The following is a 24,773-nucleotide window of genomic DNA, read 5'->3' on the forward strand; positions in this document are numbered from 1 at the left end:
CTTTTTCCATTTTCCAAGCCATGATATTCAAAGCTCTATTTTATCAACATTTCTACATCTTGTATGATCTTTTTGGACTCTGGTTATAGGGTATATTTGTTGTAGAAAAGAAAATACAAAAAAGTGCAAAAAATCTAAAATCATTTCAGTAAATAGTGGTAAACATATTAATATATTGTTGATTTTTTCATTCATGATGAAACTAATTGTATGTCCTGCTTTTATTCCCAACATGATATAATAGAATTTTTATTGCATTGTTATACAAATTGTTATTATTTAAATTTGTGTACAAAAGTCTATAATGTGGATTTCTTCATAATTACTCTAAAATTTATGTTTAGGCTGTTTTTATTTTTATGACATAAATATAGTGATTTTTTTCAGAAATCTTTCTTAGCATCATTACTTTTTAGAATTTAAAGTAAATTTATAAAAATAGATTGGCTATATACTTTTAAATTCCTATTATCTTTTTAAAAAATAAAATAAATTCCCAATTACTTCTTTTGGTAATAACTTTCTAAACCTACTTTCCAGAAAGACTATCATTTATTGCAGTTGAGCAATACATAATCTTGTTCTGTGATGTATCTGTGCTAATATTGAGTGCTATAGTTTTTTTTTTAATTTGTTTCAATTTGATAAGTGAAAATCTATGTTCTCAATATTGTTTCAAACTCCATTTCATTGATCACTAATGAAGTGGAATATTCATACATCTTCTCTTGAATTCTGATTTTTCTATAGAATTCTTGTGGGGGCTTTCAAGGAAGAAATAAAGAATTTAGGATCCAGAGAGGCAAAGCACCTTTTCTAAATTACTACAGTTTTAACACCACTAGCATTTGAAACCTGATTTTCTATATTCAGATTCAGGATTTTTTTTTCTTTAACGTTACCTCATTTTTAAAAAAATTTAATCTGGCTTCAATTTAACTGATGTTTAGTGGATGTTCAAATACGCTTGACATACATATTAGTCCAATAACAACAACCCCAAATAGTAGTCTTAATGTTAAAATGGCAATTCTCTTAGGGTACAGGTAAGGTTGTTGTGAGTTTGCACTTTGACTTTGTGTCTAGAGCTTAGAGCAAGTGCTTGATATGAGTTGTATGTCTGTCCCTGTGTGTGTGTTTTTATGTGGCAGGTAGATAGGAACAAACATTGAGGGTAGGGAACTAAGTGTTAGATAATGAATCATTCCAAAGGATTTGGACTCCGATGAAGACTATGGAAATCTACTAAAGAAGCTGTATGGTTGCATTTCTCTTTTAAAGATAACACTTTGGTAGTAATTGGATGAGTTCAGATTTAATTAATGAGAAATGTATGGAGGAAAAAAAGAAAGGTTGAAGGGAAGATGTTCATATATTTGGTTTGGAATTGTGTATGGCATGATTCAAATGTAAGTGTGTAGCTATCACTTTGATGCACAGGTCTGAAACTGAGGGAAGATGTTCATGGAGACGGAAGCTATGTTAAATGCAGAAGTGGTTTAAATTGGCAAGTGAACAATTTTATGTTTGCCACTTCATTTACTTCTTAGAAATTAGAATTTTTGTGAGGTAAAAATTTTGTGGGTTAAATTATAACACCAAACCATATGTAACTATAAGGTAGAGTTTCTGCAATATCTGATAGGTCAGAATCAAGACATTTTATTAATGGCTTCTGGAGACTCTATCCACTAACAAAAACTGCTTTCTCATTCATTAGAAAATGAAACCTAAACCTAAAACCTAACCTAAACATAAACTTAAAAAGACAAATATAAAATAGGAAACTTCTATGGAGAAAACACCAAATATGATTAACATTTATTGAAATGTATTTTATTATTTATTTTTTAAAATATTTTTCCAGATTTAATGAAGTATAATTCAGTAATAAAAATTGTATATATTTAAGGCATACAAGTGTTGGAGTTTTAATTAAGACTTTATTTTTTAAAAGCCAGTATGTCACAGCAAAATCGAGGAGAAGATGTAGAGACTTCCCACATACCCCCTGCTCCCACACATGCACGGACTCTCACATTATCAACATCCTTCACCACAGTGGTGCAGTTGGTACAACTGATGAATTCACACTGACAGAACATATTCACCCGAAGTCCATAGTTTATGTCTTGGTTAACTGCTGGTGTTTTACAAAATTCAGTAGGCTTGGACAAATGCATAATGACATGTATCTACAATAATGGAATTATACAGAGTATTTTCATTGCCCTATATCCTGTCTATATCCTGTCTACTTTATATATATCCTATATCCTGTCTACTCATTCCCCAACCCTCCCATCCAAACTCTGACAACCACTGATCTTTTTATTGTCTTCATAGTTTTGCATTTTCCAGAATGACATATAGTTGGAATCATATAGTATATAGTCTTTTCAATTGGATTTTTTCACTTACTAATATGCATTTAAAGTTTCTTCATGTCATTCATGGCTTGATAGCACATTTCTTTTTAGTATTGAGTACTATCCATATCTGGATGTACCATAGCTTGTCCATTTACCTACTGATGATCATCTTGATTGCTTCCAAGATTTGGCAGTTACAGATAAAGCTTCTTTAAATATTGATGTGCAGATTTTTGTGTGGACAAAGGTTTCAGCTCCCTTGGATAAATACCAATAAACAAGATTGCCAGACTGTATGATAAGAATATATTTAGTTTTATAGGAAACTGCTAAACTGTCCTCCAAAGGGGCTGTATTATTTTTCATCCCCAATATTAATGAATGAATGTTCATGTTGATCCACATCCTCACCAGCATTTGGTACTGTCACTGTTCTGGATTCTGGCCATTCCAACAAGGGTGTAGTGATACCTTATTGTTGTTTTGATTTGCATTTTCCTAATGACATATGATGTGAAGCATATTTTCATATGCTTATTTGATATTATTCATATCCTTCTATTCTTTGATGAGATGTCCATTAAGGTCTTTGACGTATTTTTAATTTTTTTTCCTTTCTATTGACTTTTCAGAGTATTTTTAATGTTTTGGATAACAAGTCTTTACCAGCTGTGTCCCTTACAAATATTTTCTCTGTTTGTGGGTTGTCTTCTCGATTTTTTGACCTTGGGTTTCACAAGAGTGAAAGATTTTAATTTTAATGAAGTCTAGCTTATCAATTATTTCTTTCGTGGATTGTGCCTTGGTATTGTATCTAAAAGATCATTGCCATGTCCAAGCTCATCTAGTTTTTCTCTTATGTTATCTTCAGAAATTTTATAGTTTGCATTTTATATTTAGGTCTCTGATGCAATTTGAGTTAATTTTTATGAAAGGTGTAAGGTCTGTGTCTAGCTTCATATTTTCATACATAGTTGTCCAGTTGTTCCAATACCATCTATTGAAAGGTAATCTTTGCTCCACTGTATTGCCTTTGCTTCTTTGTCAAAGATCATTTGACTGAATCTCTGTGGGTCTATTTATGGCTCTCTCTTCTGTTGCATTGGTATATTTGTCTGTTCTTTCACTAATAAACCCTACTGTCTTGACTACTATAGCTTTATAGTCAGTCTTAGAAAAATATATTTTTAAAATTAGTAAATGTAGGAGTATATAAAATTTTGGAATATGATTCAATAATGAGAAAAATCAAGTTCTAATCAAATCAAAATTTCTATTGTGATTATAACTAAATTCCTAATGTAATATTATTTTATAGTTTATTAAATTATGGGAAGGTAATCATAATTTTTAAGTGATTTGTGATCATAAACAGCTCTATGATATAGTTAAACAAGAAAAAGATTAAATAATCATTAAACTGTGTAGTGCTGGCCAAAATGTAGATAGCTGGATAGTTGAAACATTTCTAGATATTAACAATAGTTAATAAGAAGTAAGATTTTAGATTTTTCTTTTGATAGAGGGAGCAAGTGGTAGGGAGCAGAGGGAGAGGGTGAAAGAGAATGTCAAGTAGGATCCATGCACAGTATAGAGTCCAACATGGGGCTTAATCTCACGAACCTGAGATCATAACCTAAGCCAAAATCAAGAGCCGGATGAATAGAATTCAACTACGTAGAGCAACTTAGGTGAATCTCGTAATCATAATATTGAGTAAAAGACAGTAATAGTATATACAGAATGATCCTGTTCAAACTCTACCAAATTTTCATGGTGGAGATAGACATCAGGATTGCAGCTCCTGTTGGATGATAGTCACTGGGAGAGCACACATAGGAATTGCTGCTAACAGTGTTCAGTTTTTTCTGTCTGAATGAAGGTATTACTGGTCCATTCACAGTGAAATGTAATAAGCTGTATTCTTGGATTTGCATACTCTTCTTTATAAATGTTCTACTTCAATAAAATGTTATGTTTAAAAACAGATATTAAATTACATAAATTGTTAATTCAGTCCAACAAAAAATACATTCAATAATTTATTAATCTATTATTGAATTCACATTACATGCATAAAGTTTCAATATCTATATATGAAAGGGAAAGTTCCTGCTTTCAATGAACCCCCCAGGTAATAATTATTATAGAAGCTAAACTTTCTTAGCAGCCTAACAAGTATGATTAGAAAAGCAGGAATGGCTTTAGCTAGCAGGAAATTCTGGACCTGCAGCTCATTTTAACCATTAGTGACTTATTGCTTGTGATTTCTTTCCCCTATTCATTTCTGTGGTTTTCTAGACGTATTCTGCCTTCTATGATGATCTCAAATTTATTTAACTATTTTTCCTCATAGAAATAAGATAGCCTTGGTGATGTTTTATGCATAAAATAAAAAAAGATAAAATGTATACTTTTTGCATGGCTGCACATCCACTGCCTTATAAATGTTTGCAGGTAGAACCTGTCTGTATTTTCCCTTGTTATTGAATCCTCAGGGACTAATCTAGTCAGTCACTAATCTACAGACACATTGTTGGTATGCATTAAATATTTGTTGAATGGCATTTTTTATAGAAAATATTTATTTTTTATACACTATACGTTACAAGAGATACAAAAAATAATATAAAGGTCAATTGTTTTTATTATTCTGTGGTTAACATAAGAAATAGTTTCATGTATATTTATTTTTACTTTATGTGGTGATTTTATAATCTCATAGTTATGGCCAGTAGACCATTATAACTTTATGCTTATGAGGAACTTCATAATCAAGATTTATATTTAAAGAAAATGTGGACCTAAATAGCAAATGCAAGTTTGTGAGAGTGTATATGTGTTTGTGCATGTATGTGTGTTTGTGTGTCCTGAACATTTGCTTTATATAAAATGTTGTTTAAAAGCTGGGGATAGCATTTAAATTTACATTCTCCTAAATAGATAATAAACATGTGCAATGATAATTTTTTAAAAATTCAGTCATTGATACTCTTGTGTTGAAGAAGAGAATTGGATAATGTGCTTGAATGACAGGGCCAGGCAAGGATTGGGAGCTCTGCTTTAGCAAGGACCTTTAGGAACACCTGTCTCTAAGAAGGTAACATTTGAATTGAGATTTGAATGAAGAAGGCATGCCAGCTTTGAGCTGATCCAGGGGGGGAAGTTGTTGAATAAAAGGAATGGAATTTGCAAAAGCCCTGTGATGGATAAAGATCCTATGTGTTCTGGAAACAGAATGGAGGTCACAGTTCCTGGAAAATTGTATGTGGGTAGAGTAATTTAAGGAGACAAATGTTGGCAAAGCAGATAAGGACCAGATACTGCATGCCCGTAAGTGGGCTGTGATAAAGGAATATAGATGAAAACATTGAATGCATTTAAAGAATTGTACATTTTATTTAGAAAGATCTTTTGGGCAGCTTAGTGAAGGATGCACTTTAGTGCATATAAGAAGGATGACAGCTTTTTGATAATTCAGAAAATTTATAATAATGATGACATAGATCAAAGTTTTTTTCAATAAAAATGGTAATAGCTGATTTCAGATATATTTTGAAGGAAGTGTGAACCAGATCTTTTGATAGATGGAATATAAAATGTGAGGGGGAAAAATGGTCAGGCTATTTGCTGAGGTAACAAGGGATCAAGGAAAGTGTGCGGAGGATTTTGGAGAAGATACAATTATGTCTCTTTGGGCCATATTAAATTTCAGATTCTTAATAGTTTTTTAAATGAAATGAAAAGTAAAAATTAGATACATAGATCTATAGCACAGAGGTGAGGAAGACATAAATTTTGAGTCACAAAATTAAAAGGACAGGATGAAGTGTCTAAAAAGAGTAAGTAAATAAAACAGCAATGAGAATTTACATTTCCTGCAATGTTGATAATAAGAATGTAAGACACTTGTAGATGGAGCATAAATAGGGTAAACATTCTGTTGTGCTTATGACAAAGTAAAGGAAATCCTCAGGGACCAATGAAAGAACACTGAACAACTTAAGTTAAATTTTTATTTGATATTTGGCTGATCTGAAAATATGAATTGGAGAGTAACTTTGCTGATCTTGGTAAACAGGGTAATTAAATTTTAGTGTCTTCAGATATAGGACATGGGCTGTGAATTCTGAGCAAGTAAGGGAGCTGAGTAAAGTAAAGGCATTTGAATGGGTAGAGCAGAAAAAAAAAACCCACAAGCAGAGGTAGAGACAAGAAAGTGTGTTTGCCTAAGCCTGAAACCTGGGTAGAGAAAAACAAGCAAGAATGGTCTGGCTTTTTTTTTTTTCCCCATGGTTGTTTGATATATTCATTTGTATATACCATCTAGGTGTTCTTAACCAAGAAATTATCATTTTAAGAAATTATCTTACTTTGATAAATATTCTCTAGAAAAACAAATTGGCTGAGGCCACACGAGATTTTCTCAGATAAAAAGTAAAGCTTTTAAAGATGAGCTAACAAAATGTAAAACAATAGGGAGAATTTCAACATGAATGAGAGTTAGCAGAAATAATCAGCAGTATATTTACACCCCCAATAATTTCAAATGATAGTATTAGAATAACTCTGCCTTAGTAAATTTAAAATGGTTAAAGGGAACAAAACAAACTAATAGAACACTGTCAAAACAGTTCAGGGAGGTTTGAAAAAGAACTCATCAAAACGTGTAGAGCTTAAAACTGGATTCATTTTGATTAAAATTAAAAATTTTAATCAAATTAATTAAATAGCAAATGCAGCTGGGAAGGTAAAGAATCAGTATACTTGGAAACATGAAGAGGAACAAAGAATGCAGCAAAGAGAGCAAAAGAGATAAAACATATGGAAGAGATATTAAGAATTGTGGAGAAGAGAATGAGAAATAAATGAGAAAATGGGAAAGCAGTATTCAAAAAGACAATGGCAGTTAACAGTCCATAATTCTTTAAAGTATGAATCTTTAGATTCAGGAGCCCTAATAAATCCCAAACAAGATAAGCTCAGAAAGAAAACTCTAATTTTCTTTATACTACAGATTACTCATATGGGCAGGAAAAGTTGAAGACATGATGTATTTTATCAAACCAATGTATTCTACCATGGTAATATCTGCAAACCACTTTCCTGCCTCTTTACATTTAAGTGGTAAATGGTACTTCCTCTTTAAGGCCAACACCTCTTTCTCTGCTCTTAGTCTTAATCCCTTTTGCCCCATTCAGGATGTCGTTTTTTTCTTATCACTTCTATTTCTGACATCTTCATTACTTTTTTTCCTTCAGTTCGTATTCATCATTAACCTTCTTCCAAGCTAAAATAAAAACCTTGCCTTTATTCTAGTTATATTTTCAGTAATCACACAGTATTTCCCTTACATTCCCATTTAAAAGTTTTCACATAATTAGCAATATTTGCTAGATTATTAACAGTATTTGCTTGACTATTAATCATTTTTTGACACACAGCGGTGGTCTAGCTTTTGAAATGACCATGCTACCAAAATTTATCTCACAGAAGTTAAATACAACAAAAACAATAGCACATCTCCCTTTCTAAAAGCCCCAGATGCTTTCAGTGTTGTTTGTCTTTTTCCTCGGCATGTGAACCAAGCATTTGTGTCTCTGCCCTCTCTGAAGCTATCCCTTTTTGAGATTCAGCATGTCACTCCCTTGGTTCTCCTTTTAACTCTGTGAAGCTATTCTCTCTAGGAATGTTACAGTGGCTCATTTAGCTCTGCCTGTCACTAATAGATTAGCTCAGAGTTCTAACCACAACCCATTTACATCATTGGGTTGTACAAGTTGGGTTGTAAGTACAACCAAGTACACCATTGGTCTACTTTCAGTCCCAGAAATTTCATTTGCTCTCATTATCTTAACATATGTCATACTTTTCTTTACTTTTTAATCTCTATCCACATCTTTATTTCTCCTGATAGTATCATTTTGACTATCTAGCCTCTCTCCTAACATCATATCTTGACACCATTACCCACCAAGTACTTGTTTCCGGCATCATCCTGTATGCCTCTCTACCTGCTTACAGCCAACATCATACCAACTTCTTTGAGTACATCTTTTAAATGATGCTTTTCTGTCTGTTTTAATTATCAATGGAAAAAATCATGCCCTATTTGTCTCCTAATTGGAATATTAAAATGGGCTTCCAGCTAGTCTGCCTTACTCCAAGTTTGAGTCCTCAGATCCAGCATATACAACATTACCCTTGCAAATTACCTACAAAGTATGAAATGTTACTTTCAGCATCTTAAAAAAGCTTCAGTCTCCCTACAGACTGTAGCATAAAGCCCAAACTCCCAGAATGTTACATTAGACACTTTAAATCTGTAAATCTTCAGACTTCTCTCCTACCACTCTTTTCCATGATCTCAGTGTTCTAGCCTATTAAAATGCTAATGTATCCAAACTTATATTGTTTTAAGGTTTAATATTTGTCTGTGTTATTCCTCTGATTGAAATTTCCTTCATTTTCCTTCCCTTCCACTTTTTCCTTCTTTTCTGGCTTTATATATATATATATATATATATATATATATATATATATTTGATATATATCAAATATATATATGTATGATCAAATATATATACATATATATGTATGACTATATATTTGATATGTATATATATGTATATGTATATATATATATTTGATCATTCATACAATATGTCAAACATTAACTCTTCCTAGGTGCTTTCCCTGTTGGTAACTTGTTTTCCCCTATCCCCAAAACAGGTGGTATTAAGTTCTTCTTTTTTTATTTTTTATTATACCTATGATTGCACCAAGATCTATTATTTTGTGAGAATATAAATTGGGAAACTTAGTTTTAATTCATCTTTGTGTCCCAGTCACCTAACATAGCACTTAATATGCAATCAATGCTCGAAACTATTCATTTAACTAACCTCCTCTGATTCCATATACTTTTCGCCCAGGACTTGTCACACTGTGTACAGTTACTGATGGTTTGTTTATGTTTCCTCTCAGCTACATGCTTTACTTTAAGGCATTGTCTGTGTTTGTGTGTATCTGTGTGCTTGTCTGTGTTCTTCTCATTAGGTGTTAAATAAATAAATTAGTTCACATAATGAACTAATGAAAGCTGAATATAAGTATTTGTTATCATTATTTCTTTCTTTGTCTCAGTATATCTGTGCTCCTATTCTCTCTGTGATACGTTTGTTCTGATGTCACCTGTGATATCTCATTTTTCTCTAAAGTAATATTAATGATTATGTACCTTTTTTATTTGTCTTTCATTTTCTCATTCTTTTCTATTTCATTAAAACAGATGGCGCTATAATACATATCCATGCTGTTGATACTTTCTGATTAACAAAAAGTGATTCATTAAATCATTTGTGTATGTTATTCAATATGTATAATTACAGCATATATATTATTCTCAGTGTACTTAAGCCTAATATTTATAACAACCTTAATGATAGGTATTATTAAGCAAATTTTACAGATAAGGAAATTGTGTATGAAACCATCCTCCCATATTACATAAAGAACAATTAGAATTTGATTGTGGGTGTATCTGAATCTAAAATTGATGTTCTTTCTCAGAAAAACTGCCTCTTTATATCCACTAGGAAGCCTTGATTCCTGTCTCTGATATGTTGCAGCAAACTATGGACATGATATTTAGTACTTCCAAAAGAAATCAAAAGCCTATTACTTTATTTATTTCTCCATCTCTATTTGCCTATACTCACTGCTTTCTCAAAAGAGTTCTGTTCTTTGTACTCTTTTCTTTATTTTTTCTTTTTTATTCTTCCATTTACCTGAATCACCTTCCACTTAATCCCAGCTTCTTTTTTCCTTAGGTCTAAAAATAATAATAAAAACTTTTTAAGCAAATCACTGATGCTCGTACATCTATTAAATGCCCTCATGAAAATTTCCCAGGTTTTCACTGATACATATATTCTAAGATTCCACTAGAATACTGTCTCACTACTTGATGTCATTTCCAACTGTTACACTATTTGAAAAAATTACATAATTAATTCAGTGTATGATCTATTGTTCATATATAGTTCATTTAAAAAAATGGCAACATTGAAAGATAGATGTCATATTTCTCAATAGACTTTGTCCATGACTGTGTATACAAATATTGGCAAGATGTTTTGTTGATGATAATGAAACATGATTGTTTACCTTTTGTACAATGTATAACTAGTAATTTTGTCTTTCAGATAAGCCAGCATCATTTGGAAATGGACCTTTTACATATGACTTGTACAAGCATTTGACTTGTGAAGCAACTTAATTTGGTTGCTTACTCACATGATAGGCAGGCTTCAGTACCCTAAGTCAAGGAAAATGAACTTGTTTAAGATGATTTCAAATTGATTAATTTGTATTTCATTTGCTTGAAGTTAACTGTGTGGTATGAATTTCTGTATAGCCATTTTCTTACTTTCAAGCTCTGTGAAATATCTAGTCCTAATGCTCTACTGTACTTGAAGCAAGACAGTGCCATTGTAACTGCAGTGATCCAAAGATGGGGTTGATAATCAGGGGAAATGAGCAAAAAAGCTATTGAACACCATAAAGACATACTGGTATATTTTATGAAATATGTTTATCAAGAGTTAACAGGATAGTGATTTATTTGTAGAGATAGCAATTAGAATATTATTGAAGTTGTTAAATAGCCTGGAATACTTAGAATGAATCCACAGGGTACTGTGTTTTTCATACTCGCTTAGCTATATTTTACCAGCCTATTAATTTGAGTTACTTCACAGGAGTACAGAATATGATTTTTTTCAGCATTTCCCAGCATACTTTTCAATGAATGGTCTTAAACTGTTTAACTTTTATTAATTTTTTACTTTTTCAGCTATTGAAAGAGTAAATGCTTTATGCACCATTCTGATTAACTACTCACCAATATTTTAACCTATTTTAGACATTTTTAAGGAATTAAAATTTTACAAATAAATTACTCTTCGCATTTCTCTCCTCTCTGCCTCTCTTTAGAGGCAGTCAGTTTGGTCTGTATTTAGTACATGCAAGAGCTTGGATTCTCAAATTTTAGACTTCCACATTCCCAACAGTCTTTTCTTCCATCTCATACCAATCACTTTCTCTTAGAGTTTTACCCTTACATCTTATCATTTCCATTAATGGAGTCACCTCCTGGTCTCGATTTTAAGAATCCACCCTCTCACAACATACACCACTCTTCCCAGCTTACTTCCTGTACTATTACCCTCACTCCAACAACTATTTGACACTTCAAGATGACCAGTCTGTTATTCCTAATTTTTTATGTCCCACCTTTTTGTATTTCCTTCTTTTTTTTTTCAGAATCTAGTTAATATCTGACCAAAATAAGCATTCATTTAAATAACCTTCAAATTTTATTTCAATGACTTGAAAAACCCTATCGAACTAAAGCAGGATCCCAACAGCTGAATGATGTGGCTAAAGTAAAATACAGCTGTGTTAATTAATCTCACCTTGGACGGATCCTGTTTTAGTGGGCCCTAAAGGACAAGAAGGTGGGATATAAAAAATTAGTAGGGCCCTAAGAGTTAATAGAACATGTGATCTCTTCAGGAAGAATACAAGGTTGTGAATATAGAATTCCCACAACCAATTCAATGCCACTTGAGAAGGATAAATAATGTCAGAAAAAAAATAGTCTTAATAAATTTTGATTAAGATATCTTATTTTTATAAACTTTATGAAAAATGTACGACCATTTGAAAACACTGTTAGAGATACTCAAAGAACTTTATAAGGGGTTGGGGTCATTTAGAGGCCCTCATATTTAAGGTTCATTAGTACTGCAGTAAATTTTCTGCTGAGTAGAACTTGAATTCTCTAATTCTCAAGTGACATTCAGCACTACCCAAAAATTTTTAGAAAATTCAGTCTTTGTGAGAATTATTTCACATATTATCACTCTTTATTCTTAACACCCACATTGCCTTCATTTTAATGCTAAAAATCTTCTGAAATAACTAATAGTAGACATAGAAGCCATCAGATGAGAATTGCCTCTTACTCTTAGTAGCCTATTTGCATCTGTGTTTACATACCCTGTGTTCCTCTCTATTAGTATATAATAGAAGCAGCTCTTACATAGGAGTTCCCATCACCCACACACTTGCCAAGTGGATGCCATTTATTCTTTTTTAAAAAAGATTTTATTTATTTATTTATTTATTTGAGAGAGAGAGAGAAAGAGCATGAGCAGGGGTGGGGTGTGCAGAGGGAGAGGGTGAAGTGATCCCAAGACCTTGGCATCATGCTGAGCAGATACTTAACCAACTGAGCCACCCAGGTGCCCCTGGATGCTATTTGCTCTTCCACATTTAGTGGTTGTCATTATTTCTCTCTACTTTAATAGTATATGAACATTGCATAATATTGCTCATCTCAGAAAAAAATAAAACAAGATAAAATAGAGCCCTGCTTCCCAGCCCTTCTGTTCTTTATAGCAAATCCTAAGTGCACATTCCTGTTTTCCATGAACTCACATTCTGTTTTCTATTCAATCCATTCAGACAAGATTTGTCTCAAAGTATCATATTCTAGATCCAAAGTCATTCTTATTCATTTAAAAGTACTTTCATGTTTTATTTAGTTTTTAAATTAAAGTTTACATCATTTGGTTTTTACCTACCAAATTACATAAATTCCTTATATATTTTGGATATTCATGTCTTATCACATTTGTGATTATCACATAAATGGTTTGAAATAGATTTTCTCTCATAACTATGTTGACTTCTCAAATTATTGAGGGTTTTTTTTTCAAATTATTGTTGTTGTTTTCAAATTATTGAGGTTTTGTTTCTTTTGTTTGCTGAACAGAAGCTTTTTAATTTGACATAGTCCCACTTGATGTTTTACTTTGTTTACTGTGCTTTTGTGGTCATATGTAAAAAGAAAATTAAAAAAAAAAATTGCCAAGACCAGTGTCAAGGAGAGTCTTCCCTGTGTTTCCTCTGGGAGTTTTATAGTTTTAGTTCTTGCATTTAAGTCCTTAATCTATTTCAATTTAATTTTTATAAGTGCCATAAGATAAGGGTTCAGCCAATTTTATTCTTTTTTTTTTTTTTTTTTAAATTTGACAGAGTTCACAAGTAGGCAGAGAGGCAGGCAGAGAGAGAGGAAGGGAATCAGGCTCCCCACTGAGCAGAGAGCCTGATGCAGGTGATCCCAGGACCCTGGGATCATGACCTGAGCCAAAGGCAGAGGCTTTAATCCACTGAGCCAGGCGTCCCAATTTCATTCTTTGAGTGTAGCTGTTCAGTTTTCCCAACACCACTTATTGAACAAATGATTCTTCCCCCATTGTGTGTTGCCGGCTTCCTTGTCAAAAGTTTTTTTCTGGGCTCTTCATTCAGTTTTATTGGTATATGTGTTTGTTTTTTATGCCAGTATCATACTGCTTTGATTACTATAGCTTTATAATATTGTTTGAAATAAGGAAGTGTGATACCTCTTGCTTTGTTCTTCTTTTTCCAGATTGCTTTGGCTATTCGGAGTCTTTTGTAGCTTTGAGAGTCATTGGATCTCTAGATTGCTTTGGGTAGTGTAGACATTTTAACATTATTAAATATTCCAGTCCATAAGCACAGGTTATCTTTCCATGTCTTTGTCTTCCTCAGTTTCTTTCATCAGTGTCTTATGGACAGTGTCAGTGTATAGATCTTTCATATCCTTAGTTAAATTTTATCCAACATAGTTTATTATTTTTGACACTATTGTAAATGTGATTGTTTCATTTTTTCAGATAATTCATTGTTGGTATATAAAAATGCAACAGTTTTTTGTATTCTGCAGCTTTACTGAATTTACGTATTCTAACAGTTTTTTGGTGGAGTTTTTTAGGGTTCTTTCTATATAAGATTATGTCATCTGCAAACAGAAAATTTTAACTATTTGTTTCTAATTTGGATTACATTTTATTTCTTTTTCTTGCTTAAGACTTTCAGTACCATGTTGAAAAGACAATGTAAGTGTGGGCACCTTTGGCTTGTTCCTGATCTTCAAGGAAAAACCTTCAGCTTTTTATACTGACCATGATATTAACTGTGGGCTTGTCCTATGTGACCTTTATTATGTTGAAATACATTCCCTTTATATAAATATAGTATTTTGAGAGCTTTTATCATAAATGGATGTTGAATTTTGTCAAATGCTTTTCTGCTTCTATTGACATAATCATGTTTTTATCCTTAATTCCACTTAAGTGAGGTATCACATTAACTGATTTGCATATTTTAACCATCCTAGCATCCCAGAGATAAAATCCACTTGGTTATTATGTATGATCCTATTAAATTGTTGTTGAATTCAGATTTCTAGGATTTTGCTGAAGATTTTTGCATCTATATTATCAAGGATATTGGCCTGTAATTTTCTTTTCTTGTAATCTCTTTCTCTGGCTTTGTCTATGTTTGTAGGCTTCATAAATTGAGTTCAGAAGCGTTCCCTCTTCTTAAATTTTTTAGAAGAGTTTGAGAACAAGAGGCATTGATTCTTCTTTAAATGTTTGGTAGAATTTACCAGTAAAGCCATAAGGTTGGGTCTTTTTTTAATTAGGAATTTTTGATTACTGGTTCAGTTTTCTTATTCATTGGTGATCCGTTCTGATTGTCTATTTTTTTCATGGTTGTCTTGGTAGATTGTGTGTTTTTAAGAATGCATTTCTTCTGAGGTATCCAATTGTTAGCACATACATAATTTTTCATAATAGTAGTTTTTCTGATCATTTGTATTTCTATGTTATTAGTTGTAATGTAGCCCTTTAATTTCTGATTTTATTTATTTGAGTTTTCTTTCTCTTTTTAATGTAGTTAAAGGTTTGTCAGTTTTTATGTATTTTTTTAAAAACCCATTTTTTTGTTGGTGATCTTTTCTGTAGCTTTTAGTTTATTGCACTTGTCTTTGCTGCGGTTGTTGTCAACTTTTCTTCTAACTTTGGGCTTAGTTTGTTCTTACTTTTCTAGTTCTTTTAGATGTAAAGTTAGGTGGTTTGAGATCTGTCTTTTTCTTTAATGTAGGCACTTACTATTTTCAATTTCCCTTTTAGAACTGCTTCTCATATGTTGTGTTTCGATTTTTTTTTTTTTAATTTTTTCTTTACCCATTGGTTGAGTTCTTGGTTTCTGGGTCTTTCCTTCCCAATGCTGTAGTGCCTTCTAAAAACCTATAGCCTTTATCAGTAAGTTGGTTCTTTAACAAATAAGTACAACTGATCTAAAACCCCTCCAGTGATGCAGTGAACCTTGCCCAGGCAACACATACCTTCAGCTAGTTTCTTGCTGATTCTCCTCCACTTTTACTTTGTTTTCCAGTTTTATTTCTATTCTGTAGAGATGGTTACCGTATTTGTGAACGTAGCTATGTCTTCTTTGTATTTTCTTCTTATCTTGTATGCCTCAATGGTATGTTTCTTGAAAAAGGTGGTATCCAGTCTAATGTCTTACTTTTTCCCTCTATTAACTCTTTCTCCTTCGCTATTGGTTTTCTTTTTGTTTTTTGTTTGTTTGTTTGTTTTTTAAATATTTTATTTATTCACTTGAGAGAGAACACATGAATGGCCGGGAGGAGCAGAGGGAGAGGGAGAAGCAGACTTCCCGCTGATCAGGGGAGCCCAATCAATGTAGGGCTTGATCCCAGGACCCTGAGTTCATGACCTTAGCCAAACACAGATGCTTAATGGAGCCACCCAGGTGACCCTGGTTTTCTTTTTGAAAGTTTTGTTTTAGTTACTAGTTTTCTTTTGTTAAGTTTTGTTTCTCCTTTTCATGGATTGCATTTTTCTCATATTTGATTATTCTTAATAGCAATGTTATATGGGATTAAAGGGATGGATTGTTATAGAAGGAATGAATTCTCTGAAAGCTGAGCATTTGAGGTCCCCAAGCCTTTCTTATCGAGATCCTTCTGAGGTTGAGCACAGCTTGACAAGAGTAGCCAACAGGAAAAGTAGGAAAATAAGTATAATTTTGGGTCATATTCTTTGTACTCAAGTTTTAGTTAAGTATCTGATTATTTTATATTTTTGGCAACATAAAACATGTTCTTCTTCCTTTTTTACTATTATTAAGCATATTTGCCTCGTGAAATAATCATATATATATATATATATATATATTTTTTTTTTACAGTATAAAGAAAAAAGCAGAATTGGAGTCTGAAATCCAATCTTTGATGAAACTAAGGTCCAAAAATGAAGACTTTCTTAAACAACTGTACAGGGAAGCTTATCAGCTTGGTGCTGTTTTCCACCTAACCAAATTTAAAACAGAGGAATTAGAAGAGAAAATAGCAGAAGTGAGAAGAAAATTCAAGGTTTGTATCTCTGTGTACTACTTAGTTGTTAAAAAAAAAAAAGGGGTAATTAACCTCAGTTTTACTGATTAGTTGATGATAGTTTGATTTTAATTTAAGCTATAATAGCCTTTTAAAATAATTACTCCTTCTAATAAATCTGAATAAAATAATTTTTCTTTAGACGCCCAGCATGAATGGAAGAGGAATGGGGCTCTATGTAGCTAATCAACACTTAACATCTGCTTTTTACTATTACTGACCCTAAACTACCTCGATCACCAGAAGAGTGGTGCTTGGCTTAAACTCATCCTGTATATCTAATGTGTAGTTGCTGGGAAGTTCCCTTGCACCTTACTAATATAAGGAAAGAGATTACCTACATCAGGCCTGCAAGTTACTGGATTCCTGAGCACCAAGCAGTGCTTCGTAGACCTCAGTGTTTCTACAGAAACTACTGGTCGTAGGCCTCAAATCTATTTCTAAGTGAGAAATATTATGAATAGCCACCCCTGCCATTTGGTATAGACGCTAACAAAGTCAGCTCCCATTTTGCCCCACATAAAGGAGCACCTTAACAGGCTACTTCTGTCCATCACACATCATACTCACACTGCTCCCATCCTTGGCATTTACTTATTGAATACTTGTTATCTACAATTATTTATAAAATACGGGATCTGTGTTCTGTGTTCAAACCTTGCAATAGCATTTCATTCAGTGAAGACTTTCTCTTACGCTTTCTAAATTTAGGAGGCTTAGATTGTCTTCCAGTAAATGTGCCTACACCTGAGAGACTAGGAATTTGTTCCAATACTGAATCCAGCTGTTCGATGGACTTGGTGTATTATACCTCTGTTCCTTCCCATGGATTACTCAGTGGGTTTTTTATGCCACATATGTTCCAAAATTAGTATGAAAGAAACTATTATAGTAAAAATTAACCTCAAGGTTATTTTAAAAATATAAAGCATATGATTTAGCATATATAATAATAACATTGTAAATGTTATTTATAATTTTCTTTAATTTTTCATTAGTCTGTATTTCTCTATGGCCAATAATTAATTTTTTTTCCATTGTGGATATCACTGAAGACATCAACCACTAATTTGGCCACTTAACAATGTTTCTTAATTTTTTCAATTGACAGGAAAGCTGTGTTCACATATTTATCTCATAGCTGTCACAACCTGCCTTCAATTCTTCAGCTATATAACTTCACTAGCCTGAGGCACTCTTCTATTAAGAAGGATATTATATTGAATTGTTTATTCTTTTCTAAGTTTTCCTGATGCCATAAAATACAATTTATAGGTTGATTACAAATTTGACGTGACTCTACTGTTCTTGCTTTACCAACCTAAGACAAGGTGTAAGTGTCACCTGGTTTTATTCAAGAAAAACTGAAGAAATTGTTAATCAGGTTCTTTCTCTATCCTTTGGTAGCTAAGATAGAGAAAGAAGCAACAGAAAGAAATTGTGCATTTTAGGAAACAATTCCCCATTGCTAAACACCTCCACTAATGTCTGAGCTGAATATATAAGGCATTATTTTTCTCTGATGTATACATGTATATCTGTGTCAGAGTCATAATGAATTAAAAATAAATTTCTAGATAGTCCCTAGATAATTCAGGTTTGGAGTAATTCAGGTTTGCCGTTTTGCCTTTGTAATGACCCCACTGTCTTCCATTGACTAAGTAATAAAAATCTATATAATTTTCTGAGTCTTGGTATCGTGTTTTTCTCGCAGGCAACTTTGTATATTTGTTGATTCTGCCCTTAATTCATGTCTTCTAGAAATTATAGCATTACCACATCTGAGCTAGCCTTGAGAAATAAGCTTTTGAAACCTTAGAAGTAGAACTTTTGAGTTACATTTCCTCTAATTAATGTACCTATACAATGCTCAGTAAGATTTGGGCAGTCTTAGACTAGCGGCAACCCTGAATAATCAAGATATTTAACAGTTTCTGGAACTTTCCAGCTATTACAGATGACTTGTCTGTTTTTTCATACCTTCAATCCCAATAACTGACCTATTCAGAAAAGACACAGTTAGCCAAGTCCCAGGATAAAACTATCCACAGGGATCAGAGGTAAATTGGTAAAATTGTAACACCTATTCAGTTATGGTATTGATGGAATGAACAGAAAATCATTCAGTGTTGTCTGAAGAACGTGATATTGTAACAAGAAAAATCTTCAAAGCTTTTTATCAGATATTAAGTACTTCTTGACATTTAAATAGAAGGCTTTTGTGGAAGCTGCAAGAATTTAGGGAGTTTTTGTTTGAACATACTAGAGTTTTGGTGGAAAAGAAGAACATCAGGCCACTCTGGTTCTAGGTTAAAATCATAGTACTAGAATAAATTGGAAACTTAGTATAAAAGAAGAAGTAGAAAGGAAGACCGTTTTCTGCAAGGTTACTATAGGCTACTCTTCATACATGTTAATTCAGTGTTCATAATACTGTAAAGGTGTTATTAGTATGTTCATTTTGGGATGAAATGATTTGCCCAAAGTAGCATAGTGTTTAAGCAGCTGTGTAGAATTCAGGGACAAGTTTTTCTGATGCTGAAGTTGTTATAAACTAGTCAGTCAGACACTAAGGAGGTATGTACACCAACCAAAAAAGTTTCATTCAGGCTCAGAATTTCAAAATAACCATATTAGGATCACCTTTTAGACTTTATTTTTTAGGGAATTATTATGGTCCCCACAAAACTGAAAGAAAATAGAGAGACTCCCCATATACCCCTGACCTATGCATAGCCTCCACCATTGTCAACATCCCCCATCAGAGTGGGACATTTTTTACCAGAGGTGAACCTACATTGGATAACCATAATTACCTACAATTTATAGTTTATATCATAGTTAACTCTTGGTGCTGTTGTGTACATGCCTAGATTTTCAACAAATATATAATAATTGTATCCATCATAGTAGTATCATATGGAGTATTTTCACTGCCCTAAAAATCCCTGGTGTCCTCCCTGTTCATCCCTTCTCCCACTGATGGCAACTATGGCAACCACTAGTATGTTACTGTCTCCATAGTTTTGCCTTTTCCAAAATAGCATATAATTGGAATCATGCAGTATGTAGCCTTGTCAGAATAGATTCTTTTACTAATATGCATTCGAGGTTCCTTCATGTCTCTTCATGGCTTGATAGCTCATTTCTTTTTAGCACTGAATATTATGCTGTATGGATGGATTGCCATAGTTTATTTATACATTCACCTACTGAAGAATATCTTGGTTTCTTCCAAGTTTTGGCAGTTATAAATAAAGCCACTATAAGTATCCATGTACAGGTTTTTATGTGGACATACATTTTCATCTCCTTTGGGTATGAATGAAGGAACATGATTCCTGGATCTTATAATTAGTATATATTTAGTTTTGTAAGAAACTGCCAAAATGTCTTACAATGTTACTGTACCATTTTGCATTCCTACCAGCAATGCGTGAGAGTTCCTTCATCCAAATCCTTGCTAATAGTTGATGTTGTCAGTGATTAGGATTTTGGCCATTGTTTTGTTGTTGTTGTTGTTGTTGTTGTTATTTAAGATTTATTTATTTATTTATTTGACAGACAGAAATCACAAGCAGGCAGAGAGACAGCATGGAAAGAGGAGGAAGCAGGCTCCCTGCTGAGCAGAGAGCCCAATGCGATGTGGGGCTCGATCCCAGGACCCTGGGTTCATGACCTCAGCTGAAGGCTGAGGCTTTAACCCACTGAGCCACCCAGGCTATTACATGTAATAGCCATGTAGTGGTAATTCATGGTTGTTTTAATTTACATTCCCCTGATGACAGATGATGTATAGCATCTTTTCATATGCTTATTTGCCATTCTGTATGTTATTTGGTGAGTGTAACTTAAGTTCTTTGCCCCCCCCCAACATGGGACTTGAACTCATGGCCCTAAAATCAAGAGTCCCATGTTCTACTGACTGAGCCATCTGGGTGCCTCAACATCTTTGATCCCTTTTTTTAACACATTGTTTTCTTGCTGTTAAGTTTTCAGAGTACCTTGTACATTTTGAATAACAAATCTTTATCAGATTTGTCTTTTGCAAGTATTTATTCCCAGTTTGTGGTTTGTCTTTCATTCTCTTGACTGTGGCTTTCATTGAGCTAAAGATTTTAATTTTAGTGAACCCAGCTTATCGATTATTACTATTGTTTTTTTCACAGATCATACCTTTGGTGGTGTATCTAAAAAAGTTATTGCTGCGTCCAAGATCATCTAGGTATTCTTTTGTTATCTTCTAGGAGTTTTACGTTTTTGTAATGTACATTTAGGTTTATGGATCAATTTTGAGTTAACATTTGTGAAAGGTATAAAGTGCATCTAGCTTCCTTTCTTTCTGCATATGGATGTCCAGTTGTTCTGACATCATTTGTTGGAAATACTGTCTTTGCTTCATTGTGTTGCCTTTGCTTTCTTGTCAAAGACAAACTGATCATATTTCTGTGGGTCTATTTGTGGATTCTTTTTTGTTCCAGTGATCTATTTGTCTGTTCTTTTGTCAGTGCTGCCCTGTCCTGAATAATGTAGCATTATAGTATGGTTTCATGTTAACTGTGTTTATGCCTCTTCCTTTTTTCTTTGTCAGTATTGTGTTAGCTATTCTGGGCATTTTGCCTCTCCTTATAAATTTTAGAATCACTTTGTCAATATCCACAAAATAACTTGCTAGGATATTGGTAGTGATTGAATTGAATCTACAGATTGTGTTAGGATGAACTGACTTCTTGATAATATTGAGTCTTCTTATGTGTTAACATAGAACATTTCCAAATTTATCTACTTCTTAAAATTTCATTCATCAGAGTTTCAGAGTTTTGCTTATATAGATCTTATGCATATGTTACTAGATATAATTATTTTTTTCTGGGGGAACTGATATAAATAATCATTGTGTTTTTAATTTATAATTTTACTTGTTCATTGCTAGCATATAGAAAAAAAGAGAAGATTGTTTATTCACAGTATGTCCTGCAACTGTACATAACTGCTTATTATTTTCAGGAATATTTTTGTTAATTCTTTTAAATTTTTAAATATACAATTATGTCATCTGTGAAAAGCAGATTTATTTCTTCCAAATCTTTATATTTTTTACTTTTTTAAATCAATGTATTTTCAAAGCTCTCTAATACAATATTGAAAAGGAATGTTGAGATGAATCATCCTTGCCTATAACTGATCCTAGTAGGAAAGTTTTAGTTTCTCACCATAAGCTTTTATTTTAGCTGTAGATTTTTTGTAAATATCCCATCTCCCCCAACACACACAAATTTTAGCTTATTGAAGATATTATAGTGATTCTGATCTCACAAAATGAGTTAAGAAGCATCCCTCTGCTTCTGTCCTCTAAAAGAGATTGTAGAGATTTAGTATTATTTCTTCCTTAAATGTTTGATAGAATTTACTGGTGTACCCATGTAGGCCCGGTGCTTTCTGTTTTGGATGGTAATTAATTGTTAATTTCATTTCTTTAATAGAAGCATATTTAGATATGCTCTTGTATGAGTTTTGACAGTTTATGCCTTTTAAATAATTGTTCCATTTCATCAAGCTTATCTAATTTTTCAAAATAGAGTTTTTCATAGTATCCTTTACTATTTTTTTCAATATCCAAGGGATCTGTAGTGATCAGTGCTTTCATTTCTGATATCAGTAATTTGTGTCCTCTCTTTTTTCTTAGTTTTTCTGGCTTCAGACTAATCAATTTTATTGATCTTTTCCAGGAATCACATTTTGGTTTCATTGATTTTTTTCCTATGATTTTCTGTTTCCAATTTTATTGAATTCTACTTTGAATTATTCTTTTCTTTTGCTTAGTTTTAATTTAATTTTCTCTTCTTTTTTGAGTTTTTTAAGATTGAAATCTAGGTTATTGGTGTCAAGTCTGTCTTCTTTTGTAGTATATGCATTCAGTGCTGTAAATTTCTCCTTAAGCACTATTTTTGCTATATCCTACAAATTTTGATAAATTGTGTTTTTGTTTTTATGTAGTTCAAAATATTTATGAATTTTTCTTGATATGTATTCCGTAGCCATATGTTTTTTAGAGATACATTGTTTAGTCTATATATTTTGGGATTTTCCAATGACCTTTCTGTTATTGATTTCTCGTTTAATTCCATTGTGGCCTAAAAGCAAAAATTGTATGATTTCTAGTTTTTAAACCATGTTTAGGTGTTTAGGGATTACTTTTAATGCTAGAAAAAGACAATGTGTTATGTCCTTATAATGTTCTAAACCTATAATATTCACCAGTAAGAGCTTAAGTTTGTGATCTCATAAATGAGTGTAACAATATGTGTATTGTACCTCTGTGTCATAATACTCTATATAAAACATTGAATTTGGAGCCTGACAAATATTCAAAGTATTGAGGATGAATAGTGTGAGGAATACTGCACAGAATGGGAATACCTTCACTCTTCAGGATAAAACAGTATTTAATAACCAACTCACATATTTACCTCTGGAATCTGTCTCCTGATAAATATGTAGATTCTAAACAACACATTGAAAGTAATACTAGCTATTTGTTGACTGCTTAATGTGGATGTTGCCCCAGGCAAACTATTTTATGTTTTGTCTTCTTCTACTCCTGGAATAATTTTGTGGAAAAGAAGTGTTATCCCAATTTTACATATTTGAAAACTAATATTTGATAATTTTTTATTGATATAGCACCCATGATAACCTGTACTTTGTGTAAATTGGTAGAAACTTTCTGGAAAGTATTTTATCAATATATGTAAAAACCTTTTTATCTATTTTCAAAAACTTTTATTATTAAAATATGGTATATACACACACACACACACTGTAGTCAATATTATATCTGTTTCAGGTACATGACATGATTCAACAATTCTATACATTACACAGTTCTGACCACTATAAGTGTAATTACCATCTGTTACCATATGATGTCATTACAATATTATTAACTACATTCCCTATGCTATACATTTCATCTCTATGACTTATTTATTTCACAACTGGAAATTTGTGTCTCTGAATCCCTTTCATCTATTTCTTGCATCCACCCATGCTTCTCCTCCTCTGACAGCTACCAGTTTGTTCCCTGTATTTAAAAATTTGTTTCTCTTTGCTTGTTTTAAATTCCACATATAAGTAAAATCATGCGGTATTTGTCTTTCTCTGTTTGACTTATTTCACTTAGCATGATGTTTTCTAAGTCCATCCATGTTGGTACACATGGCAAGATTTCATCATTTTTTATGGCTGAGTTATATCCTCTTGCATATATGTATATCATATCTTCTTTATCCATTCACCTGTTGAAGGACACTGAGATTGCTTCCATATCTTGGCTATTGTGATTAATGCTGCAGTGAACATAGGGGTGCATGTATATTTTTGAGTTAGTGTTTTTGTTTTCTTAGGATAAATACTTGATAGTAGAATTAGTGGATTGTATGGTGTGTATATTTTTATTTTATTGGGGAACCTCCATACTGTTTTCCATAGTGGTTGCACCAATTTATATTCTCACTGACAGCATATGAGGCTTCCCTTTTCTCCATATTCTTGTCAACACTTGTTATTTCTTGTCTTTTTGATTTTAGCCATTCTGCCTGATGGAAAGTCGTATCTCGTGGTTTTGACTTACATTTCACTGATGATTAGTGATATTGAGTATCTTTTCATGTGTCTGTTGGCCATTTGCAGTCAAATGCTCTACCACTGAGCTATGCCCCCCTGTTGGCCATTTGTATGTCTTCTTTGGAAACGTGTCTATTTAGGTTTTCTGCCCATTGTTTAATATTATTTGTTTTTTTTGGTATTTAATTGTAGAATTCCTTTATATACTTTGGATGTTACCCCTTATTGGATATAACATTGGAAAATATCTTTTCCAGGCATTCAGTAGACATCCTTTCATTTTGCTGATTTGTTTCCTTTGCTGTGAAAAAAGTTTCTTATTTTGGTGTAGTCCCAGTTGTTTATTTTTGCCTTTGTTTCTTTTGCTTGAAGAGACATATTCATAAATATGTTGCTCAGGCTGATGTATAAAAGATCAC

The 24,773-nt window shown here is 32.6% G+C and overlaps 1 protein-coding gene across 1 annotated transcript in view; it reads left to right on the forward strand.

Moving 5' to 3' along the window:
* CCDC178 (coiled-coil domain containing 178) overlaps nucleotides 1-24,773 on the forward strand; it is a 433,088-nt gene that overhangs the window by 118,743 nt on the left and 289,572 nt on the right. The window contains exon 13 of the mRNA XM_044244391.1: nucleotides 16,524-16,707. Coding sequence (XP_044100326.1) covers nucleotides 16,524-16,707 — 184 coding nt within the window. The remainder of the gene's footprint in view (nucleotides 1-16,523; nucleotides 16,708-24,773) is intronic.

This window comes from Neovison vison, chromosome 3, assembly GCF_020171115.1.
Source record: "Neovison vison isolate M4711 chromosome 3, ASM_NN_V1, whole genome shotgun sequence".
Taxonomy (NCBI): Eukaryota; Metazoa; Chordata; class Mammalia; order Carnivora; family Mustelidae; genus Neogale; species Neogale vison.